The 23,120-nt window shown below is 43.2% G+C and overlaps 1 protein-coding gene across 1 annotated transcript; it reads left to right on the top strand.

Annotated features, from left to right (window-relative positions):
* Nucleotides 1-6,675: 6,675 nt before the first annotated feature.
* Nucleotides 6,676-18,831, top strand: LOC146189876 (sodium-dependent glucose transporter 1A-like). Its single transcript, XM_084605361.1, has 5 exons — nt 6,676-6,749; nt 9,607-9,703; nt 12,890-13,016; nt 16,266-16,424; nt 17,645-18,831. Exons 1-5 carry the CDS (start codon nt 6,676-6,678, stop codon nt 18,640-18,642), a joined length of 1,455 nt encoding a protein of 484 aa, XP_084461487.1. The 3' UTR covers nt 18,643-18,831.
* Nucleotides 18,832-23,120: the final 4,289 nt, after the last annotated feature.

Here is a 23,120-nt window from a genome sequence, read left to right as displayed (position 1 = left end):
ACTACTTTCCATGAACTATATCCCCTTTTTTACACCGCTCACATTTTCAAGCTGTTGCGGCTCTTTACTGCGGACCCATTCCATAATGCTGCACTGTTGTCGCAGGGGTTGTGACCTTTTTGCACTGATGCACATTTCGGCTGTATCAAGAGCACACACGTTCATTAACGGATGCAGTGTGGCGCGATGTGAAGGCTTTTCATAATGACACGAGTACTATGACCCGAGGCATAAAAGCCTTCTATCACTCACCTGGCCTCTTCTTATTTTGTGTAACAACTCGCCAGGAGACACAGCCTGGGGAATTCATTTCAAATGTCGAGCCTGGCATGAATTTGATGATTCATTTCGCAGCTGTCCGAACCTAATGACTTCAGTGTTGAACTTGGGTACCAAGTAGTCAGATCAATAGTATGAAACTTTGAAGGCTTCCAGCTGAAGCTGTTACTGCCGTATCACTTAGCTTATTGTGCGCAAAACGAGAAAAATTGTAAGGCCGTACGCCAGCCATTATTGGAAACACAAAAGGAGGATTACAAGGGTTTGTGAAAGTATCTTTCGACCCTCACCGAACTTCCGAAACATTTTAAAGTGCTGAAGGTACTTGGTTAAACAGAGGGCAGCGGGCTCCGATTTAGTTTAGCTGCATGATGAACAGGTTGATGCGTACGTATGTTGGAACTGCAGCTTCAGATTCCTAAGGGAACGATGTTCGAAAACAAGAACGCATGCGACAAGCTAAAATTTGCCGTTTAAAATTATTAAAATTTTTAGAGTAGGCTTTAAATGCCTTATGCCTAAGTGCAAAGCTGAAGGTTATTGGAGTACGTGATGCAAAAAGTGAAAGGGTTAGGTAAACACAGAGTATATAGCAAATCGTTCTTTCCGAACATTTATATCACCACGCCACGTTTCTACATATCTTTTTTCACTGTGCTTTCAACAAATGTCAAGTTTCGCATTTTACAACTCCGATAATGGCACACGTGGCTGCAACAATAACAACTTTTATGCTGGCATGAGTCGCACATGTGCAGGATGAAAGGAGGCCGGAGTGAAGAGTGCGATGTACTTTTACATAATTAAAATATTCTAGCTGTAGTACAGAGAAGCTGTATCAGCTGTAGCGAGAGCAAGACAAAGTAGCTTGGCAGACAGGTATGTGTGACAAATCCTACGTTTACACCGCAAAAAAAAAAAAGACTGCTATACGGGTTTTATATATCAGTGCTATTGGCGATTGGTAACGGTGCATGCCCAAAAAGGATACGGAATTCATGCGAATTATAAAGTATACAGCACGGAGAAAGTACGCACGTGAAAAAAAAAAGTTTGTAGACAGCGAGTTAGAGAAAAAAAAATGTTTTTGTGCGAGCTCAGGAAACGTAAGTCAATAAATGCATTTAACCACGAGGGCACATGCGTGCCGTATCCTTTGAAATAGCATCAGTTGCCTAACCACTGAGGTGACGCATTTTTTTTTCTTTATTGGCTGACTTCGGCACAATATACAAAACCGCTTACAGGGCACAAATATTTTTTTTCCGCTGCTCTGAATGCAGCAAACGTTCGTGCATGTCTACACACCCTCGTAATACAACACCGCTTAGTCCCTGAGAGCACCTGCTTGGAAAATGTATTGTGGTACGGGTTTTTTCCTTTTATGTATGTAGCAGGTGCGCTTTAGCGCCCCGTATAGCTGCACATAGACCTTGGTCGTAAAATAAAGCACCGGATTAGTTTATTTCATATGGAGCTCTCTGCACGCCTTAACAACTTGCACCATATATCTCTAGGCGTGCGTATGTGTGCGCGCATGTGTGTATGTGTGCGTACAATATATCCGCTTCATACATAAATCTTTAGGACAGAATCAGGTTAATGGTGCACGCAAAACGTTTTCTTGGACAATGACCCCCTTTTTACTGTTATGGTGTGACGACGGGCTTTGTGATGGCGTCAAAATCTCTCAGTATTCCGCGGAATGTAGCGATGAAGTCTGACACGTCTCGTTGACCTTGCGTGCGGGCTAGTCGGTTAAATGATTCTGAAGACTTCTGGTGCTGTATGCTTCATCATATGCACACTCACAAAAGATTACAACAAGACGTTCACAATGATGATGCACACACTACCAACTGGCTATTTGTGGTACGAAAAAGAAGAAAACATCACAAAGAAGAGCAAAAGGAAGGGTAAAATAATAATAAGAAGAAATCTTGAGAAAAATATTGAAGGAAAAATAAAATAAAAATAATACATAAACAATATCTAATTGTGTTTATCTACTTGTCCTATTGTCCAAACGATCCACCAGTAATTTCTTTCTGCTGAGCGCTACAAACGGTACACTCACGCACTCCCTTCCTAGTCCGAAATCATTTTAAATGCTTCAATAATCTCTTGCTTCAAAGTATCTTTTGCCCGAGCCAGCACCTTGGTTTGCGTGAATCTGGCCACACAATGTTTCCCCCTAGGCTTTTGTTCAGTGCCATCTTTTGCACAACAAGAGGAATGGGTTACAAAGTTCCCTAGAGCCGACAATGATGCACACGCATTCCTGTGATTCCTTAACCTCTCGAGGCATCGGCCTGTCTGCCCCACATACACCTTCTCACAAGTCAGAGGTATCTTGTACACCACTCCTACACAGCAGTTGACGAAGGGCTCTTTATGCAGAACCCCGCAGCCTCCATTGAGCTTGCTCATTCCAGTATGTCTTCCTGCACATACTCTTTAACGTGTTTGGTACAAATAGCACAACCTTAAATTCAAATCGGCTCGTGATATTCTTGGAGACGATGTGACATGCCGTGTGAGTAGGGCAGGACTACGACATGTCTCCTCTGCTCGCTCTCTTTATGCTCTCTTGTCCAATTCGCATGATCTTTAAACAGCTTTCAGTTGCAGATAACAAAAGGCTCTTAGTGAATCCACTTTTATTCAACCTAACCATCTGTAAATTAACACTTCATCCATTCAAGTGCGAACAGGACTTGATTAACGCCTGCGAAAACACGAGATAGCAAGCCCCTCTTAACCAACTTTGGCCTGAGTCATAAGGAAGAAGGCCCTTTGCCCCTCGTGTCCTGTAAAACCAACACGTGTGATCGTTAAGCGCTACCCTTTTATCGAAGTACTGCATCTGCGCATTTTCTGGAAGCTCAAACTCGAACTCTAGGCCCGGATGTGCATTTTTATCGAATTTTTTTCTTAAAGTTTTTTTTTCTTTTTCTCTCTCATGTTTGCTTCTCCTTCATACCTCAAATAAATAGCCAGTTGGTAGTGCGCGCATCATCAGTGTGACCGTCTTGTAATCTTTTGCGCGTATGTATGTAATGGACAGTGTAGCGCCAGAAGTCTTCAGACACTTTTCGTGGCCAGACAGACAGGGACATGGTCGCGAGTATGAGCTATAAAAGGCTTTCGCGTTAAAAGCTATCTTATATGTTTGAAAAAGACAGCTGTTGCTCCGCATTGCTTTTCGTAATTTATACCTAGTGCAATGTTCAGAATGTGTCTGCTAGTTGGTGTGCCCGAGAGCCGTTCGAATTGCGAGCTTTGCACTGATGGCGAACTAATTTAGTCGAGCTTGTATTCGTCTTGCTGTATGAATTCACAAAATTATTAGGTTATTGGTAGCATATTTACAGTAAGTATATAGAAGAGCTTATGAAAAGTTCCCATCTCTTCTTCGTCTGTGCTTATACGTAGCCAATCGTCCTGCTCTGTCGAATTAGCCAAGAAAATACTACTCCAAAAATTTATTTTTCACAAATGCCCGTTGTGATTTTTGAGGGAGGAGGTTGTGCCTCCTGTGATTGCCTAGACTAGCTCACTCTAGATGACAGTCTGCCCCTGTGCTCTGCGGGAACGTATATGCTCAAGATGTATTCATAAACAGTCAAGAGATTCCTCGACTAACTATGACGTGTGTTATCTGCAGGAAATTCTAAAACACTTCAAGACTCAAACATCACAACAGGGCGCGGGGTATGGTGTCGAGGGGTTATAGGGGCCGTCTCAGATTTGTTTTTAACCGAGCCTTCATCACTGTTAACCCGATCCTGCTGACACTAACTGCTGGTATGATTTAATGTGAGTGCAGCATAGATTTCGTAGCTTCTAGCTTTTTCTCTTCCTATCATTTTTACTTAAAACACCACAACCCATTCAATAAAACGGAGCTAAGAAAGAAGTATCTACAACGGCAGAGAAAGGTCTGTGTTGTGTTACGGCTCTCCAAAAATGCACAGCCAAGCTGGATTTGAAGTGAGTAGTACTTGTTCCGGCTAAAATGAAGTATTAATTTTCTTTCCACGGTGCAACTAGCGCAATGGTAACTTGACGGTGAGGATACAGGACTTAACGTATTACTGCCAGATTTCTAGCAAAAATAAACTGCCTTTGAGGGGTTATAGTCCGAGAAGCTTAACCGTGGAGTAATCACTTTATAAGCACCCGCGACTTTACCTCTGCCTGCTGAGCATCGCCATAGCCTATAGTGGGATGCTGAGAGTCCGTAGCGATACCAAGTGTTGCATCAACTTGCACAAGCACTCCAAACGCAGAAGAGCGAGCTGTTTTGTGCGTTAGAAGTAGATCATACAGCAGTTTGTTAGCCTAGGCTCTTATCCTAATTCCAGATACGTTTTCAAAACTTCTTGTTATCATTTGAACTTCCACTTATATGAATAGAAGTTCCAGTTACAAGTGAAAGTTTCGCTCATAACTGGAACTTTCTTTAACACGAATCTGGAACCGGAATAAGAGGGTATGCATGTGCGCGATGAAAACATATACAGTCACATGGAACACAGAATGCAATGGCCAATGACATCCTGCAACGGCCACCAACCAGATATCGTCGCTGTATTGCGGTTTGCGGCCTCGAAGTTGGTTACGTACCAATACAAGTATAGGTACGAAATGTAACCCGACTGACTGTGACGTCATGAAAATGGGTCAATGCCAGTAGCTGCAGGCTTTTTTCAGCTACGGCGTAAGGTCCCCATGTCGCAAAAAAAAAAAAAAAAAAAAAAAGCTGGCGTCGGAGTTTTTATTCCGCTCGCAAGGCGAAAAACCGCAACAGTCAAAAAAAAAAAATGAACAGTCTTCAAAACTTACCGTGCCGAGCTCGGTTACGCGCACGAGTTTCCATCTCAAAATTGCGGTGCAACCGTTCTTTGCGCTGTGTTCAGGGTGGTATCACACTATTTCGATTTTTATTAAGAAGCTTATGACAATAATGTTGGAGTTTGCGACAATGATTCGAAAGGACGGCATATGTACCTCCGATTGTATGCTGCCAATTGTGTGCCGCTAACCTGAGACAAATATTATGCTTTTCTTTCCCCAAAAACCAACATAATGAATACATGAACGAATGAATGCAAAATATTTATTTTCATGTACAGGGAGGGTACGGCAGGTGTCAGTAAGGGGCTGCCCCTTACAATCACTAGGTGGGCTCTTTCTTACGAAAATCTATGGACGTCGGCCGTGGCCCGGGCCCGCTTGACCAAAGTCCATTGCGACTTCAAGTCAGAGCAGCCAAGCAGGGCTGCGAAGTGTTGGGACGGAGTTAGGCTGAGGGGGTTTTTTACAAGCCACCACAATGTGGAAAATGTCCATGTACTTTTACTCACAGTGCGGACATTTCCCCGTGCAAGCGGGGTCTTCTTTCGTGTGTCTCGTCCTTTAACTGGTTAAGTATGAACCCTTACCAACGTGCCCAGTCGTCAACCTTGTTGAATCAAAGTATTTTAGTTAGTACTGCCGGGTGCAGTAAATTGCTCCTTCGCTTTTGTGAGGTCCTTGCAGGGTTTAGAATAGATGGAATGGCTGGAATGGTAGAAATGAATTATTTCTTTGACATTGTAGACGGGATTGGGTTCGGGTTCCGGATCGGTGGAGGACGATGTTGGTGTCCGGAAAGTGAGCAAAAATGATTTCTTCGATGAAATGAGTGGTGTAAATTTTACTATTCATGCGAAGCTTTTGCGTCCCCTTAACGTAATAGTGCCCTCAAAATAAAACAGAGCACTGGCCTGGGGAAAAATGGATCTCATTTGTCCGAGCTGAACATCCGGTCAAGCTGAACATCCGGGTTTCCCACACACACCTAAGCTATATACATTCGCATCAGCTTTGAAGGGCGCTCCGCGAAACGAAAGTGTGTATGTTCGTGTGCTCTGTCTTATTTTTGGGCACTAGCACCTTTTTAAGGCTCGATTCCTTGATTGCTGAGGCGTGCCCTGTAAAGCCAAATGATCACCTATATATCTATCCTACTGGTACACTTGCAAGCACTGTTTAATCTAAACTATGCCGACTTTCCAAGACCGGACAGTAGCTGTCAGTTTCAGTATATGTCTCTGTTTTTATTGCCGCTCAAGTGGCATCTGCCTGCGACGCAATCGCATACTTCCGGGGCTCCTCCCCCGCGGCGCGTCATGGTCCACTGCGAAAGGGCGCGCGGCTCGCCGAACATTGCGGCAGCTGGCAGGGGTGACAATCTCATCACGCGTGACCTTGGTTCTCCCCTCTCTACCTCGTCCGCTTATTTTGTCGACCGGGAATCTGGACTAACTAGATCCATACGGCAGTCTACGCTTGTGGATGTACACATCCTGACTCTTTTTAGGTGCAAAAAAAGGCAAAACGGAAGAAAAGATGGCCCAGAATGGACGGCTCAAGCGCTTCGACGAAATTAGGTATCACAGGCTTCTGGATCCGGAGTACGAAAAGTGAGTTACTTTTCTTTTGCGTCATAACCGTCTGGCTGAGGCTGGGAATCAACTAAGCATGATCATTGACCCAGTGAGAATTTTTTGAGAGCAGTTCATATTCTTTCAGACAGTTTTATTACATTCTTGATAAGGATCCTTTCACAAGGCCTTCTTTAAAGAGTGATTACCCCGTGAGAGGCACAACGCTGCGTTTCCGAATCCCTACGTTGCTCGAAGCATGCTTTATTCCACAGGTATTCGCTCTGCAGCTTCCATTGTAGAGTGGTTCTGGCGGCCCCAGTGGGACCGAGTTCAGGAGGGCGGCTTCAGTGACACGACATTTTATCGCCGCTTGTTGCCCCCCCATTGGATGATTTCGTCCAAATTTTTCCCCGCGGGTGTGTTTTAGTTTGGCGATGTTTATGGGCCCCAATTTCCGATGCCAATGTTGGTCAGCCACTGCTGCCGCTGCACTGGGCATAGTTTCACGTTTTCAGGCGAATAGTTTTCCTGCTGAAGCAATGTACGCAAAGCACAAAACAACCCCATATGGGCATGCAAAGTCAGAAGTGAGTGCTTCCGTTTTTTCCATTTAGCAAGTTTATTTATACAAATGGAGACGTACTCTTATAGCCAGATATTTATATGCAGCTCCTCGTCATTTTCAGGGCCTTCCTTTTCAAGCAGTGGCTAAAGTCGGTAATAATAAATTGTAAGGCTTTATTCAGATCCTTCTTAAGTTAAGAAAGTATCGAGGGCTCCTCATGTGAAGTAGCCAGAACGCATAACCCAAGGACAGTTCTAAAATTCGCCACTATTAAATGTGCTGCGGCATTCCGCTAACGTTTGAAAAATAAACAGTGTCTTATCTCAACATCCTCAATGCTAAGAGAATGAGGAAGAGCATGCCGCTGGATGTGTTTCAGGCCACTCCTTATTATGTGAGTTGTAGTTTAATACGCTAAATTGACGCACAGCAAAAAAGGCACGTATTCAAAACCTGTATTAAAGTCATTGGTGCAGCCCTGTTCTTTTATAGAATGCAGGGCTTTCTCCAAGTGCATGTTTTGCAAGATGGCCGAGCAGAAGTTTTCAGCCGCCTAGCTAACCTAGTCTGCATCGTTCCTTGACTGAACGTAAAGTGGGCGCAAAACCAGAAGAATGCGGTTAACCTTGTTAGTGTTCCGCGAAAACAAAAAGGTATTTGGGTTGAACGTGGCTAGTTTGTGGGGATGTCATATGAAACACGAAATTGTATTTCACAGCTGGAAGCGTATGCGCGACTTTAGAAGTCTCTCGTACACTTGAACGCGTGGCCACCTGCCAGAATTCAATCCTGGTGCATGCTGTCACTGCTAGAACCTTGTTACTACGACGAAATACTTTTATTTTCCTGTATGTTGCCGTCCAGCCAGACATGTAGCTGGCGGTTTGGCCTTCATCAACCGGTTTAGCAACTGCGCCCAGAGGAAATGACCTCCAAAATATGCGTCAAGCGGCAGTGAGGCATTTACACTGCTCTAATGTATAAACGAGGTCCCAAATGCTACGGAGTTCACCAACGAATGTTGCTATTTTCGTACGAAAAACATCGCCACACAGTAAGTTTCTCCTAGAATATTTTCAAGTGTGGAAGCTTTTCTGTTGGCTATCCCAGCCAGGCCGCAAAGGGCTGATGCACCTGTACCACGTCCGCAAGCGGCCTATAGGACAGCTCCCAGAAGCACAACACAGGATCCATCCGAGAGATAGTCAGATGATCAGTATTTTAAACCCCAGAATAGCAAGGAAAATACGCCGGACGCGATACTGTAAGCCACATGAGGCAAATAATTGGACGGCGACACGAGAATTTGGCCTCCAACAGGACCCTCGTAAGTAACATATGAACAGCGAGAGTTTGCCTACTACTAAATGTAAAAATGAGGACCTCCTCCATCCTTCCATCCACAATTGTAAGCACCATTTTGAGAAGGTCGAGTGCGTAAACGCTTGCCCTCGACTTCTTCTAAACACTAATCATTTCACGCGATACAGAGCATATATGAAATAGACAAAGATTCTGCGCATAATTTGTTAGGCCCGTTATTTCGGAAAAATGCTTAGTTATGAAGAAAACAAATTTTTTTATAAAACATTTTCGCACTTTTCACTTTTCCAGTCGGTATAAAGATAAATTACTACTTTTGGAGCTGTTACATGCCAAACAGAGCTTCAAATTATTACACCTTCTTTGTTTTCCAGTGTACTCTACAACGCACTGAGCGCCCCCATGTTGCCGACGGTGGCCAGTGCCAGTCTCACGAAATAGTTTGATTATATTGTTTTATCGAAACATTTATTTATTTATTTTTGTCTCGCTAGTGCTCCACTTTTTCTAACAAAGAGCTCCTTAAAAAAGCTGTGTTTAACCTATTTCAGAATGGTCTGTTAAAGTACAGTCGTAACAAACGTAGCATGCAACACACGGTCGGTGGTGAAGCTCGGGAAAGCTGCATTTCAACGATATGTAGCAACAGCTGTAATGGATCGAGATAAACATAGCTATGCTCAATTTTCCCGACATACATGTGCCGCGGTCGGCTTCCCAGTGGCTGTCGCTAGATGGCGTTTGGATATAGCGTTCCCTTGAGTTACTATATAGTAACTCTAGAGAAGCTATATCTCCCTACACTCACTATAAATTAAACTCTAGGGAATCTCTAATAACTCCAGTTTCCTTACAGTGTCTCGATGCGCGCGCCCTCTCGCAGAGCGGCGGAGGGGACCGCGTGCATCGAGGAACCCTAGTTTTTCCGAGCTCCGCATATTACGCATATTCCTAGCTCGTAGCTCCCAAAAAAACAGGTTCTAAATAATGTCGTTTTCACAGCAGGAAGCCCGTCACTTCTGGAAGGACGTTCTCTCCTCGGGCGAAGCGTTGGCTCAATTTGGGCCGCACTTTCAATGTAAGCCTCGGCAACCTAGGTATGGTAAGTGTCAACTCTGCAGACGCTACGGAACCTTCTCGTTTATCTTTACGTGGTGTTTATCGTAGTCAATCAAAAAAAGATGTTTTACAAAGAGAAATAATTCTCCTCATAGCCACCGACGTTGATTATTTAAAGCTTATTCCACCGTATGAGGGCGCAACTCTGTCGCAGGAGTTGTGGAAAGGATGTCTAGTTGTTTATTTATTTACACACACTGCAGCCCCATCTGGGGCTATTGCAGGAGTGGGGTTACGAAAAATTACATGCACAAATAGCAAGTGACAAAACAAACTAAATTAACATGTAAACACAAATAATGGATATAATAGGTACAGACACTGAATAGAATGAAAAAGAGAAGGAAGCAATACGTAATAAGCCCAACAAGAACAAAAAAAAAGTATTATGTAGCATCGATGGCTGATAAGTATATGCGTAATAAAAGAGACCGCATTATGGCAGGAATTGCGTTCCAGTGTTCGATGGTCCGGGACAACAACGTTGAAGTTTATCTGATAAAAAGGACCGCGAAGTGAATGAAGAGTTTGTTTTCATTGCTACCAAACCTAATTGCGCATTTTACCATTCGTGCTATATTTCAGCTGCTCGCTTCCAGTGGTGCAGTTTTTGCCTACACAACTAGGGATCTTCATCCCTTCCTTTGCAAATGCTTTACAACAAGAATACCATAACTACTTATACTAGTAACTGAGGAAGCAAGTAGTAATGCTGATCTTGAAATCAGCATTTTATCAAAATTGCATTCGACTCAGATATGTTTTCGGAAATAAGCACATGGATTCCGAGGTGCTGCGTTTTTTAGTCAAGAAATTGTTTTTATTGCTTCCAGCTGTACTCACGGTTCAGTGCCGCGTTAAGTGCATTATATGTAAAGTCACTGCAGAATATAATGAGAAGTAATAAAAATTTTAGATATCGCTTAGGGCTCGAGAACTTTTAGCTTCAACATTCAAAACCTTCGCTTGTTAGGGCACTCCACAAAAGCGTCATCATACGCTTAGTGGTAACGCTATGATGATAAGTAGCTAAAACATCAAAATAATAGGTTTTCAACACTGCCTTTGTCCACATTGAATAGGGCATGAGGTGGAGCCCTTGGCCACAAAGTAAATCAGCGATCTCTAAACTCAACAAAAGAATGTTGTTGAACTCCAACACAATGAATAATACATAGGTTGACAAGATGTAAAGTCGATTGGGGTGCTTGGCTCGATTTTGGTAGGTTGAGTCAGTTGAAGACTCATACCGAGAGGCACATCGTGCGAAGAAAATACGGGAACACGAAGGTGCATTTCGTTTCTGCTGGGTCATGGTGCTCTTATTATGCTTGGTCAAAAAATTTATTAAAGTCTGTGCACAGGGGAAAACAAACATATTTGGTTGGCGCATATTGAGTTTTTTTTTAATTTCTCCTATATTAATTCGTCACTTGTCATATGCCGTTTCAATACTCATGCTTACGTTCCCCAGCGCAGTGCAGTAGGCCAGAAAATGATCCCTCACTTTGACATCTCTGTCTTTCCTGTAAATAAACCTCTGTGCGTTTCTGTTACTCTAAACTGAAATATGATTGAAATTTTTAGAACTAGCGCTTCCGTCTGTGGATTCATTTGTTCCGAACAATTAGGCCACCCAATACTCTGGCTGCATGTTAAGGTGGCGTCCAGTTGACGGGTGTATTCTGACATATGTTGGAATACAACGCGCTCAGCACAGTGAATGTACGTTCATGAACAAAAAGTTCTAGACAAAAGGAAAGAAGACAAAAGCAATTTCTACGTGATAGAGCAAACCATTTAACTGGGCGAACCCCCTGGGCGTCGCCATATGCTCGCTGGGCTGTTTTTTGCGCCTGACGTCAGCCCGGTGGAAGTGGCAGTGAAACAAGTTTCCAACAGCCGAGTGAGGAGGTGTTTCGACATCCTCGTGCCCTGATGCAAAGGTCACAAGAAGCCACCGATGTGCCATTTTTGCTATTAAAAAAACATCCGACGGGCGATTACGATACTCGATAAGGCGAAACTTTTTGCGCAGCTCATTACGTGGAGGAAGATATACCACCTCACAACAGGACAGGCGAAGCATTTTCACAGGCTGCATCACACATTATTTCAGAAGAAAATGCCCGAGTCAAATACGCGATAACGTAAACGTATCGCACAGCAGAAAACGTGACGTCTTCGTTGCGAGCGGTGTCGGCGAGATGCATGCATCTTTTCTGTCAGTGGCACAGTCTTAGATTATGAGAGGTACTCAAATGATGTTATGGGCGCCATTTTGTGGCGCAGAGGGCAGCCTCAGCAATGCAAGGCAGAACAAATAAGTGTAAGCTGATTAGATACGCCTGCAGCCTTTCGGTGTGCTTCATATAACACAAAATGGCCGCCAACGTGACGTAGGTGCATACTTCCTACACTGTGCTCCCAGTTGAGCAGCGTCACCTAGCGGCCGATTGGAGGAATTTTATGGAGTCGATTAAGAGAGTAAATAGCCAACTCCTCGCTGGCTACTGACTCAACTTATTGCTGCTGTGTTTTTAAACGCGAGAAGTGGTAGTCCGAATCCAATTCTTTTGGTTCTTGTTCCTCTCTTGGGTTACTTTCTCTACAGCACATTGTCAACGTTTAACAAAATAGAGACACTTGAGCTTCGCTTTCGAAGTCGAGACTCCATAGAGTTAAGTGTTCCCTCAAGATCCCAATGCTGCCACACACCGGACTGTCCGAGACGTCTGTGCTCCGGGTGACTTCTGAAGGTTGCGCGAGGAAGACCACAATCCTGCGCCACAGGTTCGCTAAGGCAAACTGTTATAGGGTGATCCAGTAGGACATCCTACAGCTGAGCACTGGGTACGCCCACACCGTTCAATCCAAGAATGTGTGCATAAGTTCGACACTCTCAAAAATAACTTGGCAAGGTATGGCAATCAGCACCCTGTGAAGTTGAGTTCGTCAATGTCCTTGTTGATAACTCCAATTGATGCCGGCGACGAACCCAGAAAAGCGCTTAGCTTCATTGAAATCTGACCTATGAGGCCTTGTACATACAATCAACCCGTCGAAAAGTGAAAGCACTGCACCTCGCGCTTTCTTACTTTATTTCCACTGAGTACATTAAATTGCTTATTTTGTTGTGCTGCGTTTCGCTGTCGCCCCGCCCATGCAGGGACTGATCACGGCTCTTGCTGGCGTGACGTTACTGGATTTGGGAGAAATTTACGGCACCCGAATAGCCATCACGTCTCATCTCATCACGACACGAAGCGTGGGAGGACTGTTGGGCTCCCTGCTTGGTACGAAATGCTTGCCTCTAATACTACTTCTTCAGCAGGCTCGTCGAAGTACCCAGACTGCAGTAGACCATCGGAAAATGTTGCGACCAACTTACGTTTTCATTCGCTCTAGTAGTACGTACACAAAATGAAAATAGCAACGTCCTATTACTGCACCGAAAATATCTGATGAATATGTCTCAATTTGAATCGGTCTGAGTATTTAAGTCACGCGGTCACGACGTCGATCTACTTTTGTGAAGAAAACGCTGAGTATAGCTTAACACAGACTTCGCAATTTTCTCTCTCATTTGATATTGCGGATAATGGGCTACAAAATGTTCAATTACTTATTTGTATAGATAACGTGATTAGCCTGTGCAAGATCAAATCTGTCACGAAATTACAAACGGAAACAGACACGCAAAAAAAAAAAAACATTCCACTTCAAAAAGAGCACATGTCCATAAACAGAGTACCAAAATGAACCGTGCACCTTATCAAGACATGGTTTGGTTTTCTTTCTAGCATAAGAAGAGAATATTTCTTTAGATGGTCGGTTAAGAACAAGATGAACATAATGCTTGCGAAGGCTTTTGTCATATAGAACGCGTACTCTAGTCAATATAGCGCAACCGAAGAAACTAAGATCCGGAACAGGAAAACTTTGTCTTTTTCTTGATATATTACGCGATGCGTATAAAGCGCGTTCAGTGGAAAAGCCGTCAGAGACCTAGTACTATTGATATAATAGTAGTAGTTGTTGTTGACACCAGTGTCGAAATTATTCGGGCGAAAAAATCCTGATTGGTGACAGGGTGACATGTCACAACCACGTGATTTCAAGCCCCTCATACTCATTGCATCTTACCTGTACTCACCTATGGCGCTGAAACGTGGAGGCTAACCAAGAGAGTTCTACTTAAGTTGAAGACAACCCAGAGGGCTGTGGAACGAAAAATGGTAGGGGTAACATTAAGAGATAGGAAGCTTGCAGAGTGGGTCAGAGAAATAACTTAAGTTACCGACATTCTAGTGGAAATTATGAAGAATAAATGGACATAGGCAGGACATGTAGTGCGAAGAGAGGATAACCGATGGTCGCTGAGGGTAACAAACTGGATTCCAAGGGAAGGAAAGCGTAGCAGGGTGCGGCAGAAAGTTAGGTGGGCGGATGAGATTAAGAAGTTCGCAGGGGTCAAGTGGATGCAGCTAGCACAGAACCGGGTTAAGTGGAGAAATATGGGAGAGGCCTTCGCCCTGCAGTGGGTATAGTCAGGCTGATAATGAAAATTAAGGAAGGAATACTCAAAATAATGCAATAAAATATATTCGATGAAATATATTTGTGGTTATTGGGTTTAGAAACCAGCTTCTCTGCATTCCACACGGGCACGGAACGCCACGAAGGGTCGTTGATTCCAAGCTTGTAAGTGCGGACCTTAGTGAACGCATTATTGGTAGTACGACTAGTTAAATTGCGTTTCGGATGCGTATTGACCGTTGCATCAATAACAATTCTAAAATTGAAATGATTTAGGAAAGGTTTTTTTTTAATTCGTGAAATGAAAATGCTGTGTTAACGGCGCTTCGCGTCTACTTTTAAGACGAAGCAAATTAGAAAACAAATTAGAAAACTCATATGTGCAAATTGACAAGCGCTGCATCCTGCACCACTTAAACATCAAATTGAGAATGAAACAAAAGAACAGGAATGAATATTTTCTTGTATGCCCTGCATAAAACATTTTCTTAATGAAAGTACAAGCAAAATAAACATCATGTTAACGTAAAAAAGTAGATGCTAAGGCGCACGTACTTTGTTACGTTTAAATGCGGGGCAAACGTTGCTAAAACAGGGGAGAAAACATTGAGCTTCCGAAGATTTGTTTACTGCTTAACCATTTCATGACTAGCTTGCAATGTTTTTGACTATAAGATAATGCTTAGTGCCTCTGCGCAAAGCTGTTGCAGCTTATGTCTAAGTGCTGGAATAATCGACAATATATATATGATTAACTCATATAATTGACATATACTATAAACAAAATAGCCGGCAGTATACAGCATGGTGAAAATTATTCAATTCATTTTTCTTTCAAGACTCGGGAATGGTATGCAGACGCGATCTGTGCATATTTTTTGTGCCAAAGTGCGGACATTATTTGCGCAGCGTAGCGCATTTACGTGCGAATTTTTTTATCAAAGTAACATACAAATCAACCTTTCAGTTTCTGATGTCTGTATAGGGAATAGCAATATAAATGCGAAATTGACGGCCTTCAGAACTGAAACTGAATTCAGCTATTTACTATACCTAAATCGACACTGTTAAAAATACCGAGCTTAGAAAAAATATTTCCATAACATGTCAAGTTGGACTTGCCCCAGTGAACAGCGCTAACATGGCAGACCTGTCCATGGTATTGTCTCAGGAATCACGTTAACCCATTCCTGGAAGCACATTTTGTAATGTAGTTCGTTAAAGCTAGTATTCTAATAATGATATTTTATTAATGTGTGCTAAGGGAAAATCAACTTGAATACCTTCAAAAGTTGTTGTTTTAACTTTGAATACCACGAACAATACGATGCTGCTTCTGAAATAACCAGTTCGCCCTTTTATGACGCGTCCTAAAGCTAAATATAAAAAAGTTTATTACTAATAGTTCTTCTCAATTGTATTTCTTTGCACTATAACGTGTAATCTCCGCCCCGTGGTACAGCCAACCTACGCCCAGTGACTCAAGAATTTTGCAACATTTTGAAAAACAAAAAACAAAAACAAAACATATCTGCATTGAGCATTCAGTCGCACCTTCAGGATATTAGCGGAATACCAGATCCCAGTGATTGCAAATACATTTTATGTCTAGCTAGTACAACTTTCTTGGAATAGTTTAAACGTACTTAAAGAGAAGGGTAAGTAGGTGTCCTCTGAAGCCGTAAGAACGAAATGTTTCAGACATCATGCTGTTATGCACGGAATCCTATCTCTTCCATATATCGAAAAGTAGCGCACACGCTGAGCCATTTCCGTCATTACGTTAACTTTCTAATTTCCGCGATACTTGACGAACGCGAACTGTTCACAGGAGAACATGTCACGAAGGCGAAGGAACTAAATTATGCTGCGAATGAATCAATGTCGGCATTTACGAGCCACTTTATACCTCACAACTTTGAATTTCGCATTTTATGAACATTTGAAAACATTGATAATGGCACACTCTACTCATATTATACTTCTCCGCTACAATATCGTCACAGGTGGCAAGCTGTACGACACGTACAACACGCAACTGACGTCAATTTGGATGATGCTGCTGACTTCAGTGACAGTTCTCATGGTTCCCTTGAGTGGAACCTTGCTGTTGGCCCACTTCATGGTGTTCTTCATGGGCCTCAGCCTGGGTGCATTCGGAACAGGTGAGCATCAACCACGCGCAGTCTTATCACTCCCGCCCTGTCTACTAACCTATGAGTTTACTTCATTTGGTATTCCTCGCTCTCAGCGAGGCCATGCGATTCTCGCCTAATATGGTTACAATTGCGAAGAATATGTAAGGCAATCCACATTCAACTTGCGCTGAAGCCTGTACCGGCTGCGCTTTGAAACAAGGTGGCATGCAATGCGAAGCACCAAATCTCTCAGCTCCTGGCCGTTTCGCAGACATAGACCAAGCGATTTGTCCTGAGCATTTTAGCATGCCGTATTGCTATCGTTCCTTCCATGTTCTTATTCTATATAATGGTCTAATTAATTTGCTCATCAAATGAAATTTTTCAAACGGCCATCTTCAGTGCTGTTCAAACATTGTTCATGACATATACCGTATACAGCACCCACTACTACTGTCTTTTTTGTGTGTGTGTGTGTGACTCACACATCTTATGACAGAGGTGCAAGCCTTGCAAAACTCGTTTTCCAATGTAAAAATGAGTTGGGTGTCGTATCCTGAAACAGAACGTAACCAATCACTGTCGTCTTGTTCTGCGAGCCGTTGTTTTTTTTTTTTCTTTTCATGAGAGCTCTGGTTATCTTTTTCAGTTCTGGGCCACACTTCCACAAATTCGAGCAAAATATTCATGGGCAAAAGCAGCATTTTGCGCCTGACTTCATAATTACAGATGTCTTATGAGGACAGTGCTATGCAGGACCTCCCGAGCTTTACGCTCGTTGTCTAAGTTTTACCGGAGTTCGCGCTACGGCGGTCAATGAACGTAGATAGTACGTAAAGTACGAAAACAGCAAACAGCGAAATGCAAGGGTCAGAATTTTTTCTCGGTTCTGCCCTTAGATTTGATACTGTGGAGATATAAGTACGGCTTCGATACTAGTGTTATTATGTTACCATTCAGTTGACGTTGAGAACATTTAACAGAATCCCTACGAAGACGGCGTAATACATAGCCATTTCAAATAAATGTCAACGATCTATAATGCCCGTTGGGAAGGCTGACAATTTCTTGTTATTTAAGTACGTCTTCTTGGATCCTTGGATCCTTTGTGTACGTCGTGTGGACTTGCAAGGTACCCCACGAGACCGTTAATTATATAGCATTAAAGTGCCAGTGCAAGTAATTAAGGTACTGAAACATATTGCGGTGTTGTGGGAGCTAAAACGTCTTGAACCATTTCTCCGCAGGCGCAAATGTGTGGATCATGAACATGTGGCCGGAGGACAGCAGCCCTGCGCTGCACATCTTCCACTTCGCCTTCGCTGCTGGGTCTCTCGTGGCTCCGATGTTAGCCAAGCCGTTCCTCTCGACCTTTACAAGTGGGGATGCGCTGTCGCTAAACGGTGGAGCTAACCTGACCAACCATTTCCACTCCAATCAGACTGACCGCAATGCCTCAGAACTCGAAGGGCTGTCCTCCAAAGCCGTATTCCGCACAAGCCGCGTCTATTACGCATTTGGAATCGTCAGTGCCTTTTATTTATTAATCGTAGCTTTAATGGTCATTCTGTACTGCATTGACAAAGCTGATTTCAGGCGAGAGGCGAACAACAAAAAGGGCGAGGGTGGCGTGAACGCGAATGAAAAGTCCGAAGACGTGCGCTTCATCCGTGTCTCCCTGGGCCTCCTTAGTGTTTACGAATGTGTTTACGTTGCCTTAGAGTGTACGACGTCACAGATGCTGACGGCGTTCGCTGTTACAAGCAACCTCCACTTCTCCAAAGCAACAGCGTCTCAGGTAGCCAGTGTATACTTCTCTTTCTTCGCAGCGAGTAGGCTGGTTGCCGCCGTGGTCGCCATGAAAATGTCTTCGTTCTACACGCTGGTATTCACCCACGGCATCCTTGTGGCTACGGGTGCGGTAATGGTGGTGTGGGGCTCAAGCGTCGGCCTCGTGTTTTGGGTAGGTAGTGCGATAACGGGCTTTGGTCAGGGACCCATCAAGGCTGCTGTGGTTGCCTGCACGGCCGATTATATCACCATAAGCAACAAGATGATGTCAGTGGTCGTGGTTACGGGAAGTATCGGCAATCTCGCCCCAGCTCTTCTTGTGGGCCAGTTTATAGACAAAAATCCCGATTTCTTCCTCTACGTTTCTCTTGGGACGGTTTTGCTTTCCGTGATTATCTTGGTTGCCATGCACCTATACATGACGATACGGTGTAAAAAAAATTCAAACAAGTAACTATTTCCTAGTGTCGACTGACGCTTAAGCGTTTAGCACTAGCTGCAGCGTACTCCGCAAAATCTACGCTGGGGTTTATTTTGGGACTGCCTTCTGTTCCAACTTAAGAAGTGGAGCCTCAGAAGTAGAGCTGATCCTCAGCAATTCAGCGGATTGTAGTTAATTTTATGAATGAATTAAACGCCAAATAAGCACGAACGAAGCCTCCAGTCTTTCGTGAAATATCTAAGCTCATATTAATATACTCGGCGTTTATTTAATTTTCATTGTTCACTTATTTTCCACACCAGGGATAAAAATTGATTAAGGTTTGGTTCATCTTGTGGCGTTAAACGTCCCAAACTGACACAGGCTATGAGAAGTCTTAACGGAGGGCTCCGGATATTTCGATCCCATTGGCTTCTTTACCATGCACTGACAACGAACAGCCCATGGGTGCCTTGCTTTCCGCCTTCATCGAAGATCGGCTGCCGTGGCCAGAATTCGATCCCGCATCACTGAGCCCAGAAGTTGAGCGCCCTAGCCACTGCACCACCTGGACGGGGCGAAAAGTGATGATAGGCACTTATAGCCTGTGAACGTTGATGTCTCGTAATTGTACTTAGTATTTTATCCTCCTTCTACTATACAAAACCTAATCAATTAACGCAGTTTGTACAATTATAATTCTGTTTTCCTCGACTGTCGTCTATGACTCGCAAAGGCTGACGACTTGCGGGGACACGCGACCCAAGCTAAGAACGCCCGCCGGACTAACTGTGTCTGAGGCCAGTGCAAGCCGCAGCTCGGTCAGCTCCCTAGCCGATGAAGAAGCCGTAATACCACGGTCACTACCACACAAAAATTTCCTGTAATCAGCTATAGAAAACCCTTTTTATGATTGTCTATAGATATTTGGTCCAAATATTTATAGCCGCTCCTATGGGAATCTTCAAATTTTGCTATAGTTTCTGCTATAGAAGCTGTAGACCTTTTCTGTCGACTTATTGTTGAGTGTGTACTGGAGTCTCTAGCATTTTCTATGGTCACGTATAAACGTTTATGGTCGGCTATAAAAAATCCTTTCTATGGTCGGCTATATATATTTGGCCCCAAAAGCTATAGCCATTCCTATGGTAGTCTTTAGGTTTTGCTGTAATCTATGCTTTAGAAGTCTTTAAGCTTTTCTATAGACTAGTGGTTGCCCATATACTGCAGTTTTTACCATTTTTATGGTCATGTATATACTTTTATGGTAAGCTATAGAAAATCCTTTGTATGGTCGGCTATAGATATTTGGCCCAAACGCTATAGTCTGCTATAGGATAAAAGGAAAGGTTAACAGCGGAACAAAAAGACACTCACAAATAGGCAAACTAGCGCAACAATCAGTTTCAATTTGCTATAGGATGTCTATATCCTATGGAATTCTGGGTCTTAATGTATTGCAGTTTTTAACATTGTCTATAGTCAGTTATAAAAATATTTTATTTTTATAACTTTTTAAATAATCGCACGCGCGCGCGCGCCCGTGTGTGTGTGTGTGTGTGTGTGTGTGTGTGTGTGTGTGTGTGTGTGTGTGTGTGTGTGTGTGTGTGTGTGTGTGTGTGTGTGTGTGTGTGTGTGTGTGTGTGTGTGTGTGTGTGTGTGTGTGTGTGTGTGTGTGTGTGTGTGTGTGCGTGTGTGTGTGTGTGTGTGTGTGTGTGTGTGTGTGTGTGTGTGTGTGTGTGTGTGTGTGTGTGTGTGTGTGTGTGTGTGTGTGTGTGTGTGTGTGTGTGTGTGTGTGTGTGTGTGTGTGTGTGTGTGTACCTGCCTGTGTGCGCATGTGTGTTCATGCGTTTGATATCAGTGTGCGATACAGCAAAACAGCTGTCAGAAGGTCTCCAGAGTGGCTTCCGATTGATCAGCGTCAGCTGTGCCCACTTAGAGTGGGCACAGCTGACGCTCCACTAGTGCGGACTGGCAACAAGTTGTGCTTGAAGACATATATGCAACTTTGGTTTGTTTCCATGTTTACCGAAGGTTTTCTGGTGAAGAAAATGTATCCTTGGCAGTGAATTAGTTACTAATAAAGTCAGTTGGATTTATTAGACGGACTTGAAATATTCCAGCTTTTGGAGCAAAAGGTGTAAACTTCTTCCAGTGATGAGTAAAAAAAGAGTAAATAGCAAGATAACAAGGTATGTAGCCACCTATCTTGAATTTGCTAGCGTCGTTTTGTACGTGTTTCGCATTGTCCCATGCTCACTGGCCTGATAATTACCCTGGAACGCTTGATCACAGCATTCTATTTTTGCTCCCATTCTCACTGGTGCATACACAGGTGCAACAAAAAAACAATATAGCGTCACTTCCATCGAGCACATTTCGCCTTGTAAAATATCAACGTGGGGATACCGAGGTAAATTGAAAAGGTAACGACCATCTGAAATGTAATTTCCGGAAGCAAAGTAATGCGCATGTGCTATTCCTTGTCCACCTCTATTTTCTACAAGAAGCTACTATGCCTGTCTTTCTTGACAGGCATACAGCAAGGGCACAATAAACTGCGAAACGATTAAATTGTACTTGACGCTGCCGAACATTTCTTGTCAAGCATTTGCCAATGTTCAGCCATTTTTTACTGTTCTTTAGAATCGCCGTAATAGTTGTCTTGGCACGGCAAGCATCAAGGTTACCTTCTATCGATCTAGTATCGCTCTGTTTGTATATATTCATATGCCCATTTTTGATTGAACGGGCAAATCTGTCACTTTATAGCAGCATTCAGTTCTGGTCTTTTACGCTTCCAGCTAGTAATTTCATAGGTTGCTGTTGATTGTGTCTTATTATCTCGTGCAATTAATCCAATAACAACCTGAAAGGCTTCCATAATTTGGCTTAAGAGGAAGGATGGCCAGGCAGGCAAGGCTTGATAAGAGTTGAAGATGAAAGATGTACTTACAAAATAAAGTACAGGATCAAACTGAAGTCACACCATGTGGAGTCAGAAAGATCATCAACAGGCCTAGCAGAAGGATACACACAGATCCACTTCACTTACATAGACGAAGCCTACGTGCTGAGTACAGTACCGGATGTGCTCACCTCTGCAGGACGACTTATTGGGCAGGAGCCATTGAATAATTTACTTTACCAAAACCCAATCAAGCCTTTTAATCGAACCACAACGTATATGGTTGAAAACTCAGGCCTTTAATTATATAATACAAAAATGGAACTTCCCCAACACGCGCTCTCTCCACTCGCGGGTCTCAAGCATTCTCTTCGGGTACCAATCTACCTTACTTTCCCACACCTCCCTCCCACCCATCCCTGAACGGCTGCCTGCACAAAAAGGGATGCCGCGAGAGGCGAAGAGTTCCCTCTCACCTCGCTAACCATGAATCGAGAAGGTTATTCCACTCTACAAAAAGGATAACCGATCATCACCACTTAACTTTAGGCCAACGTGGCTAACAAGTGTTTGTTGTAAGATTGTGGAACATGTAATATATTATCATACTGTCAAGTTTCTGGAAACGCCTAACTTTTTCATCCTAACCAACATGGCTTCCGCGAAGGTCATTCTTCTCACTCATAACTCGTTCTTTTCCTTATAGAGATGCATGCATGAATTGATCTAAACATTCCTACAGATACCTTATTCATTGACTTTGAAAAAGCATTTGATAAAGTTAATAATGCACTCCTCATTCTTCAAATTTCCCCCTTAAATCTTCATCCTTTGGTTGTGGACTGGATTCGGGCTTTCTTGATGGACCATTATTAATTCGTACTTGCTAATTATCATTCGTCATCTCTTTCCTTAGTTTTATCTTGCGTTCCCCAAGACACTGGTTTTAGCCCTCTTCTATCTTTTTTCTATATCAGTCTTTTGCACTAACATCAGGTTATTTGCTGATGACTGCATCATGTATACTCTAATAGCTAACTCGCCCGAAGAAACCAAGCTTTAAGAACACTTTTACACATAGAAAAGTGGGGTAACACTTGGTTAATAAAATTAAATTTTACGAAAACATGTCTTCTTTCTTGGTACCACCGTCGCAACTGCCTGGACGCTATTTGTGCAATTAAAATATCCTCATTACATCAGTAGATCCATATAAATGCCTCGGCATCAACTGAGGTCAGGATTTAACCTGGTCGCAACATGTTCCACGTGTAACTAATTCCGCTAATCAACTTTTATTCTACTTACGCCGTAGCCTTGCTTAGCACTACATTCAATAAAATTGCTCGCTTACTTAGTAGTTGTATGATTAAATGAGCACCTGCATGCTCCTGCGTACGATCCTTCCTTTGTTAACCTTGTTGAAACACTCGAATCTGTCCAGACCCACGTTGTAAGATGTATGTGCTCCGACTATTCATGTCACACCAGCGTCTCCTAACTTAAACTCTTTGCTCGATCTTTCTACATTGGTCTGTCGTCGCAAGATCGCTCGTCTTTGTTTATATTTTGTCATATCTTTGATCCTGAAGCTACCTCTATT

The sequence above is a fragment of the Amblyomma maculatum genome, chromosome 5, assembly GCF_055883805.1.
Source record: "Amblyomma maculatum isolate TAMU_Amacu chromosome 5, ASM5588380v1, whole genome shotgun sequence".
Taxonomy (NCBI): Eukaryota; Metazoa; Arthropoda; class Arachnida; order Ixodida; family Ixodidae; genus Amblyomma; species Amblyomma maculatum.
Note: the sequence above shows the minus strand (reverse complement) of the source record. Positions and strands in the feature narration are given on the sequence as shown.

What these genes read in the sequence shown, in the direction of transcription:
- LOC146189876 (XM_084605361.1), top strand. Translation starts at nt 6,676, where the DNA reads ATGGCCCAGAATGGACGGCTCAAGCGCTTCGACGAAATTAGGTATCAC. An exon ending in CTGGATCCGGAGTACGAAAA is followed by an intron (nt 6,750 to 9,606) that starts GTGAGTTACTTT and finishes TTTTCACAGCAG; the next exon opens with GAAGCCCGTCACTTCTGGAA. An exon ending in CCTGGGTGCATTCGGAACAG is followed by an intron (nt 16,425 to 17,644) that starts GTGAGCATCAAC and finishes ATTTCTCCGCAG; the next exon opens with GCGCAAATGTGTGGATCATG.